Source organism: Talpa europaea, assembly GCF_964194135.1.
Source record: "Talpa europaea genome assembly, chromosome: 11".
Classification (NCBI taxonomy): domain Eukaryota; kingdom Metazoa; phylum Chordata; class Mammalia; order Eulipotyphla; family Talpidae; genus Talpa; species Talpa europaea.
Genome location: NC_140078.1, coordinates 77,339,714 through 77,359,330, shown reverse-complemented (window position 1 = coordinate 77,359,330; position 19,617 = coordinate 77,339,714). Strand labels below are relative to the sequence as shown.

General features: G+C 41.9%; 1 protein-coding gene across 1 annotated transcript in view; it reads right to left on the bottom strand.

Annotated features, from left to right (window-relative positions):
* The window catches only part of SCN11A (sodium voltage-gated channel alpha subunit 11), a gene marked incomplete at both ends in the record, with an annotated part of 67,074 nt that extends 48,343 nt beyond the window's left edge, over nucleotides 1-18,731 (bottom strand). The window contains 13 exon segments of the mRNA XM_084247800.1: nucleotides 727-965; nucleotides 1,473-1,602; nucleotides 3,129-3,299; nucleotides 4,445-4,642; nucleotides 5,461-5,608; nucleotides 7,225-7,231; nucleotides 8,860-9,036; nucleotides 10,949-11,043; nucleotides 12,690-12,818; nucleotides 13,345-13,445; nucleotides 13,448-13,456; nucleotides 14,914-15,024; nucleotides 18,465-18,731. Of these exon segments, the coding sequence (XP_084103926.1) occupies nucleotides 727-965; nucleotides 1,473-1,602; nucleotides 3,129-3,299; nucleotides 4,445-4,642; nucleotides 5,461-5,608; nucleotides 7,225-7,231; nucleotides 8,860-9,036; nucleotides 10,949-11,043; nucleotides 12,690-12,818; nucleotides 13,345-13,445; nucleotides 13,448-13,456; nucleotides 14,914-15,024; nucleotides 18,465-18,731 (1,782 nt within the window).
* Nucleotides 18,732-19,617: the final 886 nt, after the last annotated feature.

The window sequence follows — 19,617 nt, the reverse complement described above, 5'->3', positions numbered from 1 at the left end:
GATTTTTAAATTGGAAATACAAGATAAAATTTAAGAAGAAATGGGTAGATATTCTAGGAAGACTTTTAGCTCACTAACTAGCTAATTTGGGTAGGACATTCAATGGTCATGGTTATTTCTGATATTTAGTAGACTAATGTCCCTTGGGGAAAATGCCTTCTGCAGGAACTATGAATTAAAGTGAATAGTTCTTGAAAGTCTGCTCCTCTATCTTAGTTTCTCCAGTTTAACTGAAACTAGATTCATCCAATGACAAACACATTGAAACAGATTCAAGTCAGAAACCCCACCCACCCTTTAAGCTCTACACATCTCTTCCCAGGAAGATGAAAATCCAAGCTGCCAGCTCCTGACTTACCTTTCCATGGGGAGTAACACCTAATAATGGCAGTCACATTATTTTGTGAAATTCTGTCAGAATATCTCCCAAGGTTGTGTTATTTATTACCATGCATCTCTGGATATGGTTAATGCCTTCTTGATTATCTCAGTTAATCTTTTAAGGTGTCTACTTGCTTCTGGCTTACCACTGTATAACTAAAGAGACACCTTATGTTAGAGAGCCAAAACTGAACTGGATAAAAATAAAATTCAGTTATCTTTCCCCCTATTCTACTTGCGACCAAAAACCTAAGTTAGATAAGGCTACCCACAAAATATTTTGACTTTGGAAGATTTATAATCCAAAGTTTGACATTATTTTATATTTGAAAAGCCTAAAGTTACCCAATTCCCTGTTTCCAACATTTTCATAAAATTGTCATCCATCGTGTTATGTTCCATGGCCAAGAAGAGAGTGTTGATTATGATGCAGATGGTGATGACCAGCTCAGTGAAGGGGTCAGTCATCACAATTCTCAGAGCCTTCTTAATGGATAGCCACTGGGGGCTACAGTCCCACACGAGGTATTTGGAGGCCAGGTTTGCCCCACATGGGAGACAAGGTTCCTGTGATTTTTCTTGTTCTGGAGAATGAAAGAGCAGTTGAGAAGTTAACTCTGAACCAATTTGGTTCTTCTTTGCCTGAGTGTATTTCTTCCTCTTCCCTATTACGTACTGCTAATCTGCTCCATCAGAGGTTTCCAGTCTGTTTACACAGTTCTATTCTCCATGCCAACTTCGTAATCCTAATTTCAATGCCCTCTGTCACCTACTGGATATGTCTGTCTTCTCTTCTCTGACTACTATCATTGTCACTGAGACCTCCTGTGACTACATGGCTGTCTGTGCTCTTGGTTCCAAGTCCATCCCAACTCTAGCCAGTTCCAACCACTATCCAAATGCCAACACAGGGTGGGCACACAGAAATACCCTGCTACTTCTAAGCCACTCTGCTTGCATGCTCACAGGAAATCACTCATAGGCAGTACAATGGATTGCAGAAGGCTTCAGGGGGTGGGGGGCTAAAGAGTAGGAGAACGGAGGGAACCACTAAAATTAGGTTCTCCCTTGGGCTGGGAGGAAGGACTTACCACGCATGGTGATGGTGAGGATGCTGACAGCACTCAATGCCCTCTGTCTTTGGAAAGGGTCTCCAAGCTCATCAGGGTAGTCCACTGACAAGTTCTGAGAGAGTCGTTTGGTTTGTTCTAGGAGGGGTGGCTGTAAGAAAAGACATGGTAAAATTTAAGGAAAGGTGCTGACACAGAGAAGCCTAGAGTAGACTTTGCTCAAAACTTCACAAATGATTTTGTGTTTCAATGCCACACGCAATGAACATGTTCACTGTTTTATATAGGTTGAATCACTTCAGCCTTATGTCATGTTAAGAGTTCAGTTTTCTTATTTCACATTTAATGAGAGAAATATGGCTTGATCATTCATGTTTCTTATATATATGCATTTTTAGAATTCTTCCTACAAACTTTTTTTTCTTTCTTTGTGATTTGTTTATTGTCAACAAAGAGCAAACAAATTTTACAAGAACTAATGAACAATGATTCAGGGCATAAAAGCAAAAGTCTAATTTGGAAACAATGTTTGCAATGGGCAGAAATGAGGGACAAACTTAGAAAGGTGGACTGGGGCCAGGTGATGAGGTGCCTTGAACAATTGCCTAAAAAGATTCTGAAATAGTCACTAAAGAAAAAGATCAACCAAATAAATATCACAAAATCTATGTGGTAAACTTCAAGGCGAGGCCCGAATTTTACTGACTCATCTTAGCTACAATTTAAGGTCTCTGGAGTTGAATGAACACAAATCTTTAACTATCCAGAAAACTCAAGTATCCAAAATGACCAGTTTCTCAAAAGTTCTGGCCAGGCAGAGACCCCAGAAAGAACTCTTCTGATCCACTTCTCTTCTCCCAGGCCTCACCAATCATGGGTTGGCTGTCTCTAGCAGATGCTGTTGGCCCCATATGTATGTCCCCACATCTGAGGGCTTTCTTGGGCAACATGAACACCCCCTACCCCAAAGGATAGCAAGTTAGAAATATAGGAAAATTGTGGTGATGGTGCACGGGAGCCTTGGGGAAGGAAATTCTATGGGGACTCAATCGGAGGGGGTGGGGGGAAGCAAATATTGTTTAAAAATAAAAAAAAAAAAGAAAGAAAGAAATACAGGAAAATTACTATCTCCTGACTCCAGCAATCCTTAACCAATCATAGGCCAAAGTCTATAGAGTATTTTAAAATACTCTAGCTCCCTCACACCAGGAAGATTATACTCCAACTGTCTTTAGGGGCAACTGGCTTGGTGATGCACCTAAACTACTGCTTTCCCATCAGTGTATCACTTTTCTTTCCTCTCCTTCCTAGGATCTCGGACTCTAACCTCTCATGTTTGCTGTGGAGGAGACACCCCAAATGCCGCCTTGTTCTCCCACAGTGATGATCATGTCAGTGATAGTACAACTGGCTCCTATTAGTGTGTTTTCATTATATATTTCATGTATCCCCAGGGCTTACTCCAGTGCCATGCAGACAGTAAACACTGTCAATACTTTAAAAAAATGTTAGTAAATAAATGGGTAGTTGAATAGGCATGTGGAAGCAGGAAAGTGTATACAAATGGATAAATTAGTAATGAGCAAATTAATAAATCAGTCCTTTCAACTAGATCGACAATTTGACCTGCCTCCTGGACAAATGCACAGTTTCATTAATCTCCCTGCCAAGACTTACCTTTTTGGGGGAATCTTCATCAGAATCTGATCCTGGAACCTGGTCCTTCCCAGACTCTCGCAAAAAGAAGGACTTCCTTTTCTTGCCAAACAACTTTTTCTTCTTTGGGGAAAAAGATGATGCTTCAAGGGAATTAAGTGAACTTCTGTCAATTCCCATAGCAACCAAAGCCTTAGAAAGGGAACAAAGGCAACTGATGAACAGATTATTCCTTTCCTCCCAGACCCCAACAGTTTCATAAAATATGCAAATGACCTTGACCCTAATACACATTCGCTCCCTGTTTCTGGTGCATGGTACCATTTAAATCACTCTATACCTCAATGGTCTATGCTAGCTTTGTCATTGTTTATTTACAGAAAATGTCCTCTTTGTCCACAGAGACTGAGCCCTCAAAGGCAGGGCTGACTCTTTTATATCTCTGCTTCACCAACCCTGAGCAGTCCAGTATGTGCTAGTCACTCAATGTTTGTGCCTGGTGATACAGATATTAAGCACTTACAACGGATTTCCCCTGACAGATCTCTGAGAAGGAAAGATGAGGAGTATAAAACATGGTCCCTGCCCTAAAAATCTTAGAATTGAACCAGAATAATGTGAAGATACCAAGGAAACAAGGAGAATGATTTGTAAATATGACAGGAATTTCAAGAAAGGAGAGATGACTATGACTATTGTCTCTGGAGCCACTGTTATCACCTTCTCAAATTCATTCAAGGGAAGAAAGGAGCTGAACATAAACATTTCCAGATTCCCAGCAGGAAGTCTGGCACATAGCTTGGATTTACATGGCATGATTGTTTTTCTCTAGCAGCAAATTGGGATCTGTCCTAGAAGGCTTAAGCTTCAGAAGATCAAAGAGCGTTAACACCAACGTTAACCTTGTTCTCCAGAACCCTGTGCCTGAAGATCTTAGTAAGAAATGTGGCAGAGCCAGTCCACAAGGGGCTTAAATTCTCAGAAAAGCACTAGTGAACCTTTTGCTGCTTCTCTGGTGCTGCTTGCGTGCTTGTTTGGTGCACACCTGGTACTTCTTTTGTGATGTAGCAGCTAAGGAGGAGACTCAGCACTCACCATGGCTGATGAAAAGCCCAAGAAAAGAGTCAAGACTGAGAACAATGATCATATTAATTTGAAGGTGTCGAGTCAGGATGACTTTGTGGTGCAGTTTAAGATGAAGAGACACAATACCACTTAGTAAATTAATGAAAGCCTAATGAGAATGGCAGGATTTGTCTATGAGGCTGATCAGATTCCAATTTGATGGGCAACCAAACAATGAAACAGACACACTGCCCAATCTCACACAGTCCTACCTCCTTCTCCTCCTTTAACAGCTTCTGGGCTTCCTGGAACATCTTCTCCTTGGCCTCTGTCTCAGCAGCTACATTCCTGTTCTGTTCTTCATAAGCCATGGTAACAACAGCCAGGGTTAAGTTAATCAGGTAGAAAGAGCCCAGGAAGATGACCACCACAAAGAAGAAGACAGAGTAGCACCCAGATGTATGCAAGACCTGCAAAGGATAGAGCACACACTTGTACCTGAAGTCTTCTTCCAGAGAAGGTGGCCAAGAGCTCAAGCAGAAATACTACACCAGCAATTAGTCTTCAGCTACCCTCAGCATCAGCCTCTTAGCTCACCCAGGTCATCCTGACGCCCTGTCTCTCAGTGAAAATTGCCATCCTATTCCCATGGAAATCTCAGTGACTTTGCTATGATTTTCTTTTGGGTATTTGCACTTTAAAATAAACAAGGCAGGGCCTCCCCTGGTGGTGCAGGTGGTTGAGCGCTGCGCTGTGAAGGTGTCTGCAGCCTGCAATGCCAGTTCGATCCCAGCCAGCAGGGGAAGGTCCCACATGGCATGGCAGACTTCGCCTGTCTTGCCCGCTGCTCCCCTCAGCAGTGTATTTTGTCAGTCTGCCTGTTCTGTTCCCCTCTCTGGCTCTGGTGAATTCTCTCACCCTTCCGCGCATTTGGCCTGTACCCTGGTTCAGTATAAAATAAATAAATAAGTCTTAAAAAAAAAATAAACAAGGCAAGAGAGACAGCTATACTGCATGAAAGCTGATGAGCTACAGACCATCTTCAAACAACAGGGAATCTGGAGAGAGAGTATTTCTAGGAAGAGGAGGTTTTTTTTAACTCTTCTTCCAAATGTCATGTTTATAATTTTTTGCTGTTTCTAACAGAATTTCTAAAATAGAATTTAATAGTACAATTGTTAATGATGAGAAATAGATGACAAAAGAAAACAATAAGTGATAGGTTACAAATAAATGGTAAAGAGATAATTAAGTGATAGGGAGAGGACGAGGGAGACAAATAGATAACCTGCTGATAAAGTTTCTCCCAGGAATCTTGAGTCATAAGCCGGAACATGGCAAGAAAAGACCAGCCAAAGTTGTCAAAATTCGTAAAACCATTGTCAGGATTATAATTCGTCCTTTTGCATACATATCCCAAAGAACAGGCACTAGACCTTGGAGACAAGGGAACAAAGAAACAATTACATTTCCTGTAGTTCCAGTTTCTCTGCCCCACCTGCAGCCCACAGCACTGGTTCTTCCTCCATGGCTATGAACTGCATAAAATATTTGTGGCATGGCCCTATCTCCCATCCTGCCAGCTTCTACTTTAGTGTGGGTACTCATTGGCTATTTCCAAATGCATTTATTGATAAGTTCATATTAACAGTTTGTCACTGAAAAAAATGAATGTCCCTTTTTTTCATGTCTTATGGTCCTATGATTTAACTAAGTGTTCTGCTAATGATGAATACTTAGGTTTCAGTTGTTAACAATTAGTCTTTTATTCTTACACATATTTGGGTTTTACTTTACAAACAATGGCACAGAGGTCTTTGCCACATCCCCAAGGCACATATCATTAAGTATCTATATACTTTCTTAATTTGTACTTAAGATGGTGTTTTTATCAAAGTAATGCATGCTTGTGGTTTAAAAATCACATGGCAGGGCCTCTCTGGTGGCACAGGCGGTTGAGCACCATACTGTGAAGCTGTTCACAGCCCCTGCAGTGTGGGTTCGATCCCGGCCAACCAGTGAGAATCCCACATGGCGCGGCATACCTCTCCTGTCTCACCCACTACTCCCCTCACCAGTGTATTTCGTCAGTCTGCCTGTTCTGTTCCCCGCTCTGTCTCTGGTGAATCCTCTCACCCTCCCATGCATCTGGCCTGTACCCCAGCTCTTGTATAAATAAAAAATAAATCTTAAAAAAATAAATAAAAATAATAAAAATTAAAATCATGTGGCATCAAAAGGCTTGTAATGAAAACCATTCCATCATTTTTTTATATACACTCCCAATTCAAAAACTTCTCTTATAGCTTTAAGATATCTTAAAATATAATGCTTACACTGATATGTACCATCTCCTTAGAAACTGCTGTGTTATGGTCAGGGCAGAAGATCACATACTAGGAGGTAGTTTACTAAACAACTCTTGAACTCTGAGAATATATGCAGACTGAGAAAGCTATGACCAGCATATAAGCTTAGAAAAAACAAGGACATTATAAAGACCAGCTGGAAACCAAGGTTGCTGTGTCTGTGTGCTCACCCCACCTTGGATTTTGCCCACAACAACCAAACCTATCTTGTGTGGATGAGGAGTCAAAGAAGCACTTATGGGCCCTTCATTAAATGAAAACACCATAGCTGAAATGTGTCCTATTGCAGATCATTCTGGAGAACTCAGTAGAACTTATATTCTGTTAAAACCTATTATGTCTTGTGAGTTTGACCTAATCTGAACCTGTGACCATCACCATTAAAGAAACTGCCTAATTTTATAGATAGGGTTATATCCCATTTTCTCTCACAATATCTGTACAACTCTCTTCTAACACTCATCCCATTTAATCTACATCTCTTTTCACTATCAGATTTCAATTTCAAGAGGATAGAGCTCCCCTTGGGCCTAACACAGATCATGGGCTCCATAGGCCCTTGATACCTACTTGTTATTGAGGATGAAAGCAGTCTCTTTCCTCAAACTTAGCACACTATCATAATTTGAAATACACTCAATAAGTCTTCACTTAGCTGAATCTCTTCCCATAGGAGAAAATACTGATATTCTAGAAGAAGGATGGAATCTCAAAAGGGCCAGAGGGCTAACAGCTCTTGGGTGATTGCATATCAATACACATAAAACCATGTGTATGATTAGAAGTAATGGTACTGAACAGACCAGCAAACAGAGCAGCATGCTCTCACATCAGGACAGTGCCACTGAACAGGAAAAAAGGACTTCCTGGGGTTCGTAGTCACAATGCTTTTTTTTTTTTTTCTTACTTTTGAAAGTCTTGAATAGCCACTCCATGAAGTTAGAACATCACTACATTTTTCCACAGGTTTTTTATAATCTATAAATTCAACATAACTTGGGGGTGAGGGCCTCCCCGGTGGCGCAGGAGTTGAGCGCTGGGTTGCGAAGCTGCCCGCAGCCTCTGCAGCGCTGGTTCGATCCCCGGCTGCTCCCCGGCCACCGGAGGAGGGTCCCCCACAGCGCGCAGACCTCTCCTGCCGCCCGCTACTCCCCTCAGCAGTGTGCTTCGGTCCTTCTGCCTGCTCTGCTCCACGCTCTGGCTCTAGTGAATCCTCTCACCCTCCCGTACTTCTGACTGTGCCCAGTGCTTGTATAAATAAATAAATAAATCTTAAAAAAAAAGAAATTAAAAAAATAAATAAATAACTTGGGGGTGAAAGTTACTCCAAACAATTGGAAACAATTTTAAATTTAACACACTAAACTTACCTAGACATATAAAATAATCAGTACTGTTTGAAAACCACTATCATTACTTTTACAAATCATTAGATGAATACTGTTTGCCACATCATTTCAAAAGGTCTAGAAGTTCTATGGTTGGGGAAAAAAATGGAGAGCATAAATTTCTTACCGGTTAGTATTCCCGGTGTAACACATTATGAAATCACTTGAAGCATTTTTTTTTTCAAGGCAGTTCTCTGAGAAGGAAAGAATTAGATTTTTTTTTAAAACACTGAAAGGAAAGAAAATGCCAAATATACCAGATTATACTTGCAGAGGATGGTCTGAAATCCTCTAAAATGATCAAAGTATATGTCCAGAGAGGAACTGGCGCCTAAGGCCTTGGGTAGAAGCAAGAGACAGGATAAGAGGAAGGAAGCCAGGCAACAAGGCAGGAGGAAGTGGTGACCACACCACCATTCTGCTTCTCAGTGCATAGAACTGAACCAGAATCCACCCCCTGGGGTGACCTGGACACAGACACCATCCATGAGATGTCCACAAGCCAAGGCACAGGTGAAATTGTTACAGGACTGACATCAGTGTGGAGAGGGTGGGGCATAGCAAGAAGTGATATCATGAGAGAAAATGTTCAGGGAGGAGGTTTGGAAATTTGCTCATTCCTTTTGGCCAGATCGAGGCATTCTGAAGACTTTTGCAAAAACATAACAAAGAAGTGGGCAGAGATCTAAGTGTGAAAGGATGAGAGCTGACAACATCCTTGCAGATATAACTTTGGGCTTTTTCTTTCTCCATGGAAACCCAAAGAATGAGGCGATTCTCTAAGAAAGGCATCTGCCTGCATGAGTACCCAGGATGGCTGAAGATATCCCTTGTTCCTAAGAGACTCAGTAATGCAGATATGTAGCTAGTAGGAGGGGATAAATAAAAGTTAACCACCCATAAAGCAGGAATGAAAGGTGGATTATTTACCTTTATTGTCGTCAGTAACATTGTGGCAGTCCTCTCTGACACATCTATGATTCAAAGTTCCCATGAAGAGCTGCTGCCCTACCAGAGCAAAGATGCTCAGGCAAAAGAGAGTCAGGATCATCACATTGACAAGCTTCTTCACAGAGCGCAACAAGGCACCAACAATGACCTTCAGGCCTGAGGAGGACAGGGGTGAGGAGATACCACACACACACATACACACACACCCCAAACATGAGCAAGGGGCAGGCAGGGAGAGCCGAGACCTCAGAAGCCTGGAATTGGATTGTTTCCAAAGCTTAGCTATTGTAAATAGTGCTGCTATAAACATAGGGGTGCAGGTGCTCTTTGGAATTGATGTTTCTATGTCCTTTGGGTAAATACCTAGAAATGGAATTGCTGGATCATATGGAAGCTCTATGTTTAGAAACCCAAATGCCCAAAAATAGATGACTGGATCAAGATGTGGTACATATACACCATGGAATATTACTCAGCATTCAAAAAAGATAAACACATGCAATTTGCAGCAACATGGATGGCGCTGGAAGGGATCATGCTCAGCGAAATAAGCCAGAAAGAAAAAAGAAAAATACTGGATGGTCTCACTCATAGCAGGAATCTAGAAAACTTAAATAAGGGACCAGGAAAAAGAATAACTATAAGAAAGAAAATATCAAAATCAACAAACAACTATGAACCAGAGACACTCTATGGGGGGTGGGGGTGGGGAAAGGAGGGCTTGGGGTCAAAATAAGGGGGGTGTAATTGTATGGGGAATATAAAAATAAAATTTAAATAAATTTTTTTAAAAAGACTAAAAAAAATTTAAAAAGAAGCCTGGAATTGGAAACTGGCCTGGTTTAGGATTCTGAGGCCTAAGTTCTAGTTCCAACCCTGTGCCTGAGAAATTGTGTGTCATTCGGTGTGGCCAACCAGTCTAGGACTCAGCCTCATCCCTGCCCTACAGCTGCCACAGGGTTGCTCTGAAGAGCAAAAGAGAAGACTCAGAGCAGACACACGCCACACAGACACAAGGCATAACTTGGTGACAGCAGTGCCAAACCTCCAGTAGGGGTTCTGCATTTGGGGTTCATGTGCAGCTTTACGACCCAAATGAGGAGTTAGAGCTTATTACCATATTGAGGCTACTACCTACTATAGGGTACATGAGGTGCCATGAGACACCAGCAGAGAGCTGGAGGGAGGAGTTTGTCTGAACCCAATTAAGGAGGATGTCCTAGAAAAAATCTAGAGTTTTTTCTTTCATTCATTCAAGATATATTCACTAAGCACCTACTGTGTCCATAGCATACTGTTAGGCTGCCAAAGTTACAATATTAGAAGGCCAAAATCACGTAGCATGTTGGTGAATGCTTATAATCAGTTTTCTAAGGGGAGTAGGCAGTGCAAGGAAAGTGCTCATCTGTAATATTTCTTGGACATATTCCATAATAGATCCCTCTCCCTCCTCCTAGTTTCAAGCTACCAACATGAGATTCTGGAAGCAGAGTTGGAAAAAGATGTGCATGATCTGTTGGTGGACAGAACAATCAGCTCCAGCATAGCTGGTGGACAGACCAGCTCCAGCATACCACTGAGTCAAGAACTCTACTCTCCTTATAGCTGGAGAGATAAACAACCAGATATGAAAGCAATGTCTGTGGACACTAAGTGACAATGTTTCAGTTGACCAGTATTAGACCACTGTACTAGAACTCTCTGTGCTTTTCTCATGTGTCTCCTTTACTCAGACACTATCCCCACATTAATAGACTTCATTTCTGACATTTCTGCTCACCAAATGGATGGCTTTTCCCCCCACAACAACCAATTCTATGATACCAGCTGGATGTTCTACAATTTAATTCAATGCTGACACTACCTACCTGGAGACAGCATCTAATGTTTGTATATCTGAAGCAGTAGCATGGTGCCTGGACATATTAAGTGCTCAATACTGATTTGTTTAATGGTCAACTAAATGAGTAGAACAGAATCTGTTCACTTTCGGTTTATATGATGACATTTTAGAAAAATTTAAAGAACATTCTCTCCTGCTGAGCTAAAGTTAATATTAATGACTTACCTGAAATTACAGAAATTGCTTTCAAAGCTCTAAACACCCGGAAGGTACGCAGGGATGACAGGCTGAATGTGAGATTTGGCACATATGATGCAAACCTAAAAGACAAAAAACAGGGAACTCCTGGGTTTGCGCTCCAATGACTGCATGGAACAGCTCCTCAGAGACCACAAGTAAACACCGTCTGGGGTCTACGCCCACCAAGGTAAAATCTGCAGCCTCACCTTCCCAATCCCACCTTCCATCTGATAATCTGGCAATATCACTTTCTATTGCTATGGACCATAAATTGTGCAAGAGGCTGTTCTCTGCTAATCTTTATATTTTGACACAGATGAGGATTCCTTGATGCCGCGGACCAGCACAGCAGTAGACGATGAGGCCACCTCAGGGTTGAGAGAAGCGTGCAGGGTGGTCAGGGCGTCGGCGAAAGAAATGACACACAGACACACTTCAAGAGTGAAAATCTGAGTGTAATTTTCCTTAAGTTTGTGACTAGTATATATATGTTTTCTAAAAGCACAGGAATGAATATCAAAGAAATTAGCTTGCTCGATGGCTCAGTCTATCACTATCAGGGAGGTGATCTACATAACAAGCAATGACCATTATAGAAGAAAGGAGGAAGTTTAGAAAGACAGATAAGGGATTAAAGTTTGTAGTTCTAGGAAGACGGGATAGGATTTTTAGCATTCTTGTAGTGGTTCTTGGTGGTCGTTATCTATTGATAAGCTTCTGCCTTTTCAGGGAGCTTCTGCTGCACTTCCTCTGCTTCAGGCTGTTCTCCCACCGCGCGCTGGTGCCCAGCCGGATCTAGGGACCGTGGCGAAAGCCATTCGATCTAGGGACCGTGGCGAAAGCCATTCCTAAAGATCACTGCGGTGGGAGGTGCAGCAGGTAGGGTTTTGCTGTTCTCCCCCTGCGCGCTGGTTGCCCAGCCGGACCTAGGGACAGTTAGCCCTAAAGGTCACTGCAGGGGGAGGTGCAGCACTTGAAATAGTCACTACAATTGTAATTCTAGTCATAAATAATTGAAATCAATATAAATATTTTCTGACTGATTACCAAGTCCCATGCTCCAGTGCACTTCTTGTTTTTTATTTTGCTGACTCCATCTCATCATTCAGATGCCAAATTGATGTCCTTTCCTTCAGGAAGAACTTTAACTCTCATATCATGCCATTCACAATAACTAACTCAAAATGGACCGTAGACTTAAACATAAGAACCAAAAATTATAAAACTTCTTTTAAAAATGAGTGAAATTTTTTGTGACCTTACAGTGGACAAAGATTTCTAGACTCCTCGGTTCTTCTTACATGCTCTGGCAGTCTGATACATGCACAGCTTCTACCCTAGCACTTACCATTTCAGGTTGTAAAGATCACAAACTGTCTTTCTTCCCCTCTGAACTATGAGTTTCAAGAGGGTAAGAACCATGTATAAATTGTTTTCATTGTTAAAATCTCTATATCCTGCACAAAGTCCAGTTCAGAACAGGCCAGAGTTTGGTGAGCCAAAGGCTGAATAATTGAAAGCATGAAAGCTAATCTAGAAACCGATTTGTGTATAGAGGTCTCTGGCTAATTGGCCACATGGGGCAGCTCAGGACCAACCAGAGCTCTCAGAATTATTCATACACTCAGTCATGCGCATGGATCCACACAGAGCCCTGATGAAAACCAAGGGGCTTCTTTCCCACTACGAATCTAATCTCTTCATTAGAAAGTTTTAACATTCTTACGCTGTTGCAATGACAATGGAGTCCAGCCAATTCCATGGATCTCGAAGGAAAGAAAACTCATCCAGAACAAGACCTCTTGCCAATATCTTTATCAAAGCTTCAAAAATATAAATCCCAGTGAAGACATACCTACAAAGCAAATAATTCAGAGTAATGACATAAGTTATGTGAAAATCAGGGAGTCCATTCGTCTTATCCTACTATGAAGAGGTTTCATTCCATTTCAATGTTATATTTAGCATTTTGATCTGCAAATTGGAGCTCAGAATTGCAAGCTCCTCAAGCAAGTTCTGGTATTTAGAATTTCTGAGAAACAGACTCAAGAAAATTATGGTATAGTCACCTGAAAAATTATATAGCCATCAGTGGAGACACCTATAAGCTTGTGCAAACACAAAGAAAACTACTTGAAAAGACAAGACTTAAAATATGTACTGTGCTGCTTATTACAAATGTAATCTTAAAAGGTCTTTAAAAACAAGAAAAAAATATACACATGCAAAAATAAAACAGACTGCCAGCATTTGTGTTGGGGAATTGGGATTATGGGTGACATTTTCTTTCCCTCTTTATCTAAACTCTGATGTAGCTCAGAATTCTTTTAGGTGTGTTTGTTTAAAAACTTAGGACAGATGAGTTGAGAACAGACACATACTCAGCGGTGTTGGCTGTTTCGTTACTACCGTCCTTTCCAAGAGCTGAGGCCATGAACACGCAGTTGATGACGACGGTGCAGATGATGAACAAGCTGAACAATGTGATGGTGTCTGTTAAGGCAGGTGCCCTGCAGGATGGCATGTGCCACTCCTTATGGTAGTGGAGGTTTTCTTTTCTGTGAGTGCATTTGACCGCTCACTGAGCGATTGACCTAGAACAATTTTCTGTCCCCTGAAAAACTGCCCTAGGCCAAATGACAGCCTCTTCACCTGGAGCATAACACACCTTCTTCCACCTGTCTGACTCACTGAGACACGTCCAGGATGGGCAGCTCTGCAATAATATGAAAGTTCTGGAGGTACCTTTGGGCTCAGGCTGACATAGGTTTGACTGAGATCCCATCCTTTCTTGCCTCTTCCTTTTGCTCCATGTCGGTTCCCTTTTCCCTTCTCCAGAGTAGTTCCCCATTAAATAAGAATTTCCATCTCAGGCTCTGCTTCTAGGGAGCCCAACCTAAATAGTTATTCCTTCCCATTCTTCTCAGTACTTCAGTATCTCTACTAATTCACGTGTTTGTTTGTTTGTTTGATCTCTTCCCCAGTCTAAAACTGCTCAGTGTCTCCCCTGGCACACATCAGAAATGCTCATTAATTTCTACCTGTCTTTATTCTTAAGACAGATTACAAACTCAAAGATACAAGACTGGCAAGTCATATAAATGGGTAAAATGGTCTGAGGCTGAGTCACAGGGAAGGGTAGACTTGGGGTGAAACAAAGCTTGAAAGTCCCCTCTAAAAGAGGCAATGATTTCTCATCGCAATTCTGCCAGGTAAGAATGGAGACCTAGCCTTGCCAGAGGTTCAATTTTTCGAGAGAAGCTGGAATTTATGCTTTAACAGAAAATGTTTCCAAAAAGTCATAAACACACTATAGGTACAACTGAACACATTATCAGCTAAATATGGTTTCGCAGGCTGCCAATTTATAACCTTTGTTTGGGTTGCTACTTAAAGTTCCTTTCTCCAATACAAAGTAAAAATCAAAATCAACAAGCAACTATAAACCAGAGACACACTGGGTGGGGCGGGGGGAAGGAGGGGCCAGGAAAGGAAGGACTAGAGTTAAAATAAGGGGGTGGGGGGATGCAATTGTATGGGGAATATAACCAAAATAAAAATGCATACATTGTTCAAAGATGAAAAAAGATATAAGAATTATACAAAATAAAATATTAAAAAAAAATTTCCTTTCTCTAAGATGGCATGCCTGATGCCTCGAAGCACAGCAGCACCTCCCCACATGGCCACGCTCAATGGCCCATCTCACTAAAGAAATTGACTACCTTTTGACCTGTCTTCTTCTGAGGCCAGATTCTCAGAGCAGGGGCCATGCCTCATTCTCACCCACCGCCAGCACAGAATCTACCCATAACAGTAAGCAAGAGGCCAGCATTTATTGAAAAACTGAGTTGTTTCCACTGAACAAACACGTGATTATCCCAGGGGCTCATGCACTTTTCACATGACCTAGACTTAGTGAAAGATGCAATAAAAGGATATGAATGCACTGAAATTTTAATGGCTAAACTTCTAACAGAATTGAAAGGGCCAAAAATGAACAAGGCACGCTTGGCGCTGAAGCGGTAGATTGTTCTCTTTTTGTTCAACACCATAAATGTCTGCAAAAAAACAAACAAAAAAATAGGGATTATATGTAGTGACAAAGCAATATTTACCATGAGTTCATTTAGAGAAACTTCAATGGAGTCATGTTTGAGGAGTGGCTTGACTTAGTATGAAAACTAGAGTTTTCTGAAGCCTCAGGTACTTTCTGGTCAGCCTGTCCTGTGATTCTAGAGGCCAAAAGATCCCCTCAAGTGCCCTGAGTCACACACAGAGTGCCAAAATAACTGTTGGACTGTGGAATGTGCACCTGACTGGTTATAGTTATGTGTCACGTAACAATGGAGACATGTTTTGAGAAATGTGTCATTGTGTGTCATTTCATCATTGTCATAAATGTCACAGAGTATTCTATCAAAATATACTGGTGTGGCCATTCAGGAGGGCATCCTGGAAGAAGAGCTGGGTTATTCATGACTTCTTACTGGGCCTGCATTAATTGGCATGTGTATTACGATGTTATTTTGGGGACCACCCTCACACAATGGTCCAGTGTTAGCCAAAATATGGCTATGAGGTACATGACTACCCCAGAGATGGAGCCCAAGAGCCTGCAATGAAAATCAATGAATAATAACTGGGTAAACAAAACAGTTTGTATTGGACTTCATGGTATGTCTCTATGGAGAAAAGAATTATAAGAGAACTTGAAAGAGACAGAAGTAAAATTTAACATTCACATTTTCAATTATTTTTAGTGCCAATGAAAACTTGTTAATGAACTGAGAACAATCAAGGACATACAGAGTCCATATTATTATGCCTAGGTCTGAGCAGTTGTACATGAAATAGTCTGGCAATCATTTCTAGCCTTGCTCTTCAATAAAAAAAAAAAATCAAAGTTCCCAGACTAGCTCTCCCATTCCCCCCATGGAATAGGAGCAAATATGCCTGTGGGTCTCAACCAGCAAGGGAGACATGAGAGAAGTTTAGAAATGAGTGGGGGTGTTTTGGTCGTCTGTCACCATGACTTAAGGCTCGCTGACCTTTAGTGGGTGTGCCAAACCTACCCAGGGATGCCAAACATAGGACAGACCGAATGGATAATGCCAAATGGTGCATTATCTGACCCAAAGTGCCAGCTGGGTCCCACTGTAGAAAACTGAGCCTGTGCCCACCTCTTCCTAGCAGGTCTTCCTGGGCTCTGGGGAAGCAGCAGCCCCTGGACAACAACCTACCACTCACAGGCTTCCAACATCAACCACCAGACTCCCCTCATTCCATTTAAGTGTAATCTGGCTGTCCTCTTACAACACCTCAAGGCTGTTAGTTAGAAAAGCCTTTATAGAACAAGGATCACTGTAGTCTCCCAAAACACTGCTCTTTTCAAATTTGTAAAAATTATTCCTTGACATATAATCCAGCATGTTCTCAGAGAGGAAAGTCAGGCTTTGACACCCTGGCTCAGAGAGAGCAAGGTGGGTGCTGCTTTAGCTGAGGTACCAGAACCTTAATCATTGTCAACCATCAACCTTTTTCACTGAGTAGCTAGAGCTTATCTGTTGGTCATATGGCTGCAGGAAGAAGTGTGGAGAGACTAGGATGTTTTCTATTGCTGCCATAAGAAAATAAAATGGCCACAGAGTCTCTAAAATTTAGGAACCCAAGTCTAACCTTGGGAATCCTGTGCCCTTCCTTTGAATAGAAAGATAATTAAGGTAAAGAATAAACCTCTCCTTGATGTGGGTCACCCCAGATTAATAGGTGGTATGATTGTCTCTGCTTCTGTGCACTTTGATTTTGATATTTTATTAATACCTCCTCTGACTGTTTTAAATATTTCAACTAATGGTGTATTTAACTATATTCACAAGGGTTTTAATGATTAAAATGATAGATACCAGCTCCTCCTGTCTGCTTGCTGACACATTGCCACCCCTTTCCCTGTGACTCTTCAAAATAGAATCTTCTAAAGAGAGGAAGTGACTTACAACTACAGAAAGAGCCCTGTGTTTGAGCCCCAGCTCCACCCTTTATGGCTGTTTGACCTGGTATAAGGGACCTCCCCATCTAGCCTTTGGTTTCCTTTCCTGTAAGGTGGAACAGCGGCCACACGTGCCTCAAAAGACTGTTGAGAGCACCAGCCACGTAAGGTCATAGAAGTACAGAGTTCTTGATAAGTAACATGTCTTCTGGCCCTAGAACATGCACCCAGGCTAGAATATGCTGTCCTCCCAAGACTGCCCACAGCACACCAAGGTCTGCTTGCCTTGGGAGTCTAGCAGTTAACTCACCTCCAATAACTCTGCTTCCAAGAAGCCCCCAGAATTCTGGGACTTAAGAAAAAGAAATCTTGAGTATCCTTGCTCTTTTATCTTTCTTCCCCTTTCTGGTCCTTTTCATTTACATATCACTTTCCTCTATACACACAGTTTCCATTTTGCCTGGCAACTCTAAATCTGTCCCAATTTAAGGGCAAACAAATCAGGCAGTTTCTTGGAGAGATCGATTTCTCATGAGCAAGGGATGCTCTCAGCATCCCAGGTTTTCCTAGGACTTCCTCCAAACTCTATAGCCTCCTTCCTCCCTGACCTCAGTCTGGGGAGGTGGGTTTTCCATTCACTGCTGCATCACACAATGAGATGATGATGGCAAGGTCTTCTGAGCCTTCCCTGACAGGGGAGTGGTCTGTAAAGGAATGTGCTCATAGCCCCAAGCTTTCAAATAGCTATCAGACGGAGACTGCAGTGCATATTTCCTCACTCAGAATCTCTTTAAGGAATTTTACTAAAACTCCCCCACAAGAACCATACCCAAGCAGATGAAACACCAACTCTATCACCTATTGGCATGGGATTAACATACAATCTGTGTGTGCCCACTTGACAACCATTTTCCTGGACTTCCTTTATTATAAGTTCCTATTCTGGGTCAAGTGTTGGTCTAGAATTTTGACTTTCATGAATTTTATTAACAGCCTAGAAACTTAAATCTAGTATTTTTCAAGGTTAAGGGTTGATGCTGAAAAGGATATCCCTGGACAGTGATATTAATCCTTACATTGGTATAATGCTTTATAGTTTACAAAGCATTTCCACAGCATTTCTCTGATATAGGATAGAGAAAGAAGGCATTATTCCTATTTTACAGATTAAGAGAAGTGAAAATTTGTGAAGTGACTTGCCTAAAGTCATAAAATCAATCACTTGAAAGGGGCCACACTTAATTTTTCTGACTTCTAGTCTAGTTCTCTTTTTTGATAACATTTTAAGTTTTCTATGTCCTCATTTTAAACTTTCTGCCATCCTAGTCCTCATATTCTTCTCCAAGACATGTGTCACAGAGATAAACGAAGACTGAAGGTAATGACAGGAGGTGACAGCAAAAGAGATGTATGCCTACTACCTGCAACTCCCAAGATCAGTGTTTAAGAGATCCTTGTAACCCTGGTTGTAACTGCATAGTGAGAATACCCCAGTTATCCCCACAGTTGTACCTGATGAGTTCTGTAGAATGGGTCCAAGTCTTCCAGGGGTTTTGATATCAGTTCATGGGGAATGTCCCCATAAAGCTTAGGCAACTTCCTGGAAGCCTTCAGATCAAGCTGAGGTCTAGGCAGGGGTTCTGCTGCCGTCTGGCCTTTGGATTTCTTTTTCTCCTTCTGGATGGCAATACGCTTCTTAATTGCATCCAGGGAGTCAGCAGTGAAGGGGCGGAAATTCCGTGCATCTGGGAAGATCACTGGGTAGCACCTGTCATCCATCTTTACCCTGGGGACACAGACAAGCAACAGGTCCTCAGAGAGCTCTGGTTGGTAGAAATCACACAACCTGTCCTGGGGATTCCACTCCCTAAGGATGATGTCATGGGCATCTGCAAGAGTTGAGATTGAGGTGAAGGGGCTCGGGGGCACATATGTTGTGGGGCAAGTCAGAAGAGGTAACCACTGCATGGATATGACAGGAATTTGGTGCACAGACAAAATCAAAGCAGGGCATCATTCTTGGAGGACCTGAGGATATGTGGGAAGCTGAGTTCAAGAACAATGGGCAGGGCCTCCCTGGTGGCACAAGGGGTTAAGCACTGCACTATGAAGCAATCCGCAGCTTCTGCAGCATGAATTCAATCCCCGGCCGGCCAGGGAGCAACCCACATGGTGAGGCAGACCTCTCCTGTCTCTCCCACTGCTGCCCCTTAGCAGTGGGTTTGTCAGTCTGCCTGTTCTGTTCCCTACTCTGTCTCTGGTGAATCCTCTAAATCTTTTTTTTAAAAAAAGAAAATAATGGGCAGAAGTTCGGTCTCTAAAATTGAGTATTGAGTAAGCATCCAAGCACTGAATTAGACAGTAAGTCTGAACCAGCTGAACTATTGAAGCAGGGCCTACAGGTAGCAACAAGTGGCCATAGTGTGAACAGGAGAGAAAGAAACAGGGAAATGAGTGGTCCATAGCTAGAGTTGCAAATCAAAACTATAAGTATATGAGTATAAGTGCAAGACTATAAGTCTTTCCTCAAATTTGGTCAGCAAACTTCTTAAAATGTGACAAAATGGAAACAAAAGATAAAAACTCAGTTCTGAACACTTCTGACTGACACCTATCATTCTACGACAGCTCTTACTTCTGGGACCCAGATCTGGCAGAAGCAAGA